The sequence below is a fragment of the Medicago truncatula genome, chromosome 4 (genome assembly GCF_003473485.1).
Source record: "Medicago truncatula cultivar Jemalong A17 chromosome 4, MtrunA17r5.0-ANR, whole genome shotgun sequence".
Lineage (NCBI taxonomy): Eukaryota > Viridiplantae > Streptophyta > Magnoliopsida > Fabales > Fabaceae > Medicago > Medicago truncatula.
The window spans coordinates 11,470,648-11,472,779 of record NC_053045.1 but is presented as its reverse complement, the minus strand read 5'-3'; the positions used below and the strand labels follow the sequence as shown (position 1 = coordinate 11,472,779).

The following is a 2,132-nucleotide window of genomic DNA, read 5'->3' as shown; positions in this document are numbered from 1 at the left end:
ATAAACCATCTCTTATTCCGGTTAGTCTTCGCAACCGTTGGCATAATTGTACTCACAAGGGTCTCTTTATTATTTGCTCCCACATCTTCCGAGAAGGCAATGTTTGCGCGGATGGCCTCGCCGCTTTGGGACATGATGTCCTCGGGACCACGTGGTTAACCTTGCAGCCTCCATCTTTGGGGCCGGACTTTACTAGGGACCGACATGGGCTGCCAAATTTCAGATTTCCTTAGAATTTTCTGTTGTTTTTTTTCTGTATTTATTTATTTTCTTTCGAGGGTATTGGCCTAGTCCCCCCTCTTTGTAAATTTTTTTTTTCCCTTTTTTAATAAAATTTACGTATTGGAAAGGCGGCATAGGAAGGGGGGGCTGTTGGGTGCCAACCTAGTTGGGATGCTTCAGTCTCTCCCGGATGCCTCACCTTTCTCTTGGCCTTATCAAAAAAAAAAATGTTATACCGATTCATTACAACTTATTGATTGTGTTTATTTTGTTCTATTTTTATTTTCTTCTAATTGTTCCATTTATATATGAAAGTTTATGAGTGTGTTGAAGGACATGGAGAGTTCAGCGAAACATCAAAATCCTTGGCAGTCACAACACCAAAAGAACAAGTAGCCATGGAATACATAGGGTTTTGTGTTTTTATTTAATAGTTATGAAAAATCAATTTGTGTTTAAATATTCGTAACTAAAAGTAAAAAAATACTTTCGCAAATAAAAAAGCAACCGTTTTATGTTGGAGCTAAGATTACTTGATTCAAGATGAAAATATTACAAAGTTTTTCCTTAAACCATAAGAAACTTCTCTTTATTAGCTCAAATCACTACTAAAATAAATGGAAAAAAAAATACATGATTTCTTTCAAGGAAGTAAATCAGACCAGACTCCAGAATTGACCTCACCAAATGGCACTGTCTCTGTCACATTACCAGCCACCATTGAGTCCATCAATAATTGACTTTGCATAATGTCATCATTATTAATAGATGGTGCTAGAGGTGGTGGTGGTGGTACTGTTGCCGCCATTTCGAGTTGGACTTTGTTTTGAATAGCCATGATTTGATTTTGATCATTGTTATCCCATGCTTCCAAACGTCTAGCAACGTCCTTCAATTTATGGTCAATCAACCAAGCAAGATAACTCATATCCATTGTTGACATATTGTCGTGCACAACTCTACCTTCATTGAGACATTGAGACATGATTATTGTCATCTCTTGTTCCCTATTTTCTTTTCTTTGTTTCTTTAGTTTCTCTTCAGCCTTCAAAACACTTTGTGTCAAGAAAGTTTCTTGGTTCATCATTTTCTTGCACTTTTGGAACTCGTGCAGTGCCATGAATTTTGAGAGCACAGATTGGACCCCTTCTGGTGATGGCCAAATCTCAGGTTGAAGCTCATAAGGGCCATAAACCATGGCACATGCATCGATTCCACAAAGGGTGCTAAGTTCAGCAACCTTTTTCAATAGACCCTTCTTTCTTTTCTTGTATGTTGCTTTCCTTGCAGCATCATTCACAATGAAGGCAAGTTTAACTTTTCTTCTAGTCATGGTTGTGACAAGAACAAAAGACAATGATTGTGGTATTTTTTGTTGTGAATAATGTCTCAATACTTTTTGTTTATATAGACAAATTTGATATAGATGGTTTCATTTCAAAATGATATTTGGTGTATCTGTGACAAATTTCCAGCTAGACTTTGAGCGGTAAAATGTCACATTATTAGTATACCATTCAAGTACGATAAAAAATAGAAGTAAAGTTATGGCATTTAATGTATAAATTTTGTAAATAATTTAATTGACACAGCTGGTATAGTGGTATGATAGTTATCTTATCTTATGCCTAAAAAATCTTATTGTTTTTGAAATATTCCAATAGAATTTCATTTTACCGTTAGTTTTTAATATTATATTTATAGTATAATATGATATATATAAGAATTTTTTTTTAAAGAAAGAATTTGTAACGCTATACTATATTTATAGTATATACTAATAAAAATTATAAAGTGCTTGATTTTTTTGGTAGTGAAAAAAAATCAATTTTAATGCTTGATTATATGATTGATATATAATTTCGATTTTCGGATATAATATTATAATAAGGATTTAATGCATATACACA

At 33.7% G+C, this 2,132-nt stretch overlaps 1 protein-coding gene across 1 annotated transcript; it reads right to left on the bottom strand.

Moving 5' to 3' along the window:
• Nucleotides 1–817: 817 nt before the first annotated feature.
• On the bottom strand, nucleotides 818–1,581 carry LOC11432305 (agamous-like MADS-box protein AGL80). Its single transcript, XM_003605426.3, has one exon. It carries the CDS (start codon nucleotides 1,553–1,555, stop codon nucleotides 866–868), a length of 690 nt encoding a protein of 229 aa, XP_003605474.1. The 5' UTR covers nucleotides 1,556–1,581; the 3' UTR covers nucleotides 818–865.
• Between the last annotated feature and the right edge of the window lie 551 nt (nucleotides 1,582–2,132).

Coding starts and splice junctions, on each gene's coding strand:
- LOC11432305 (XM_003605426.3), bottom strand. CDS start 1,555: ATGACTAGAAGAAAAGTTAAACTTGCCTTCATTGTGAATGATGCTGCA.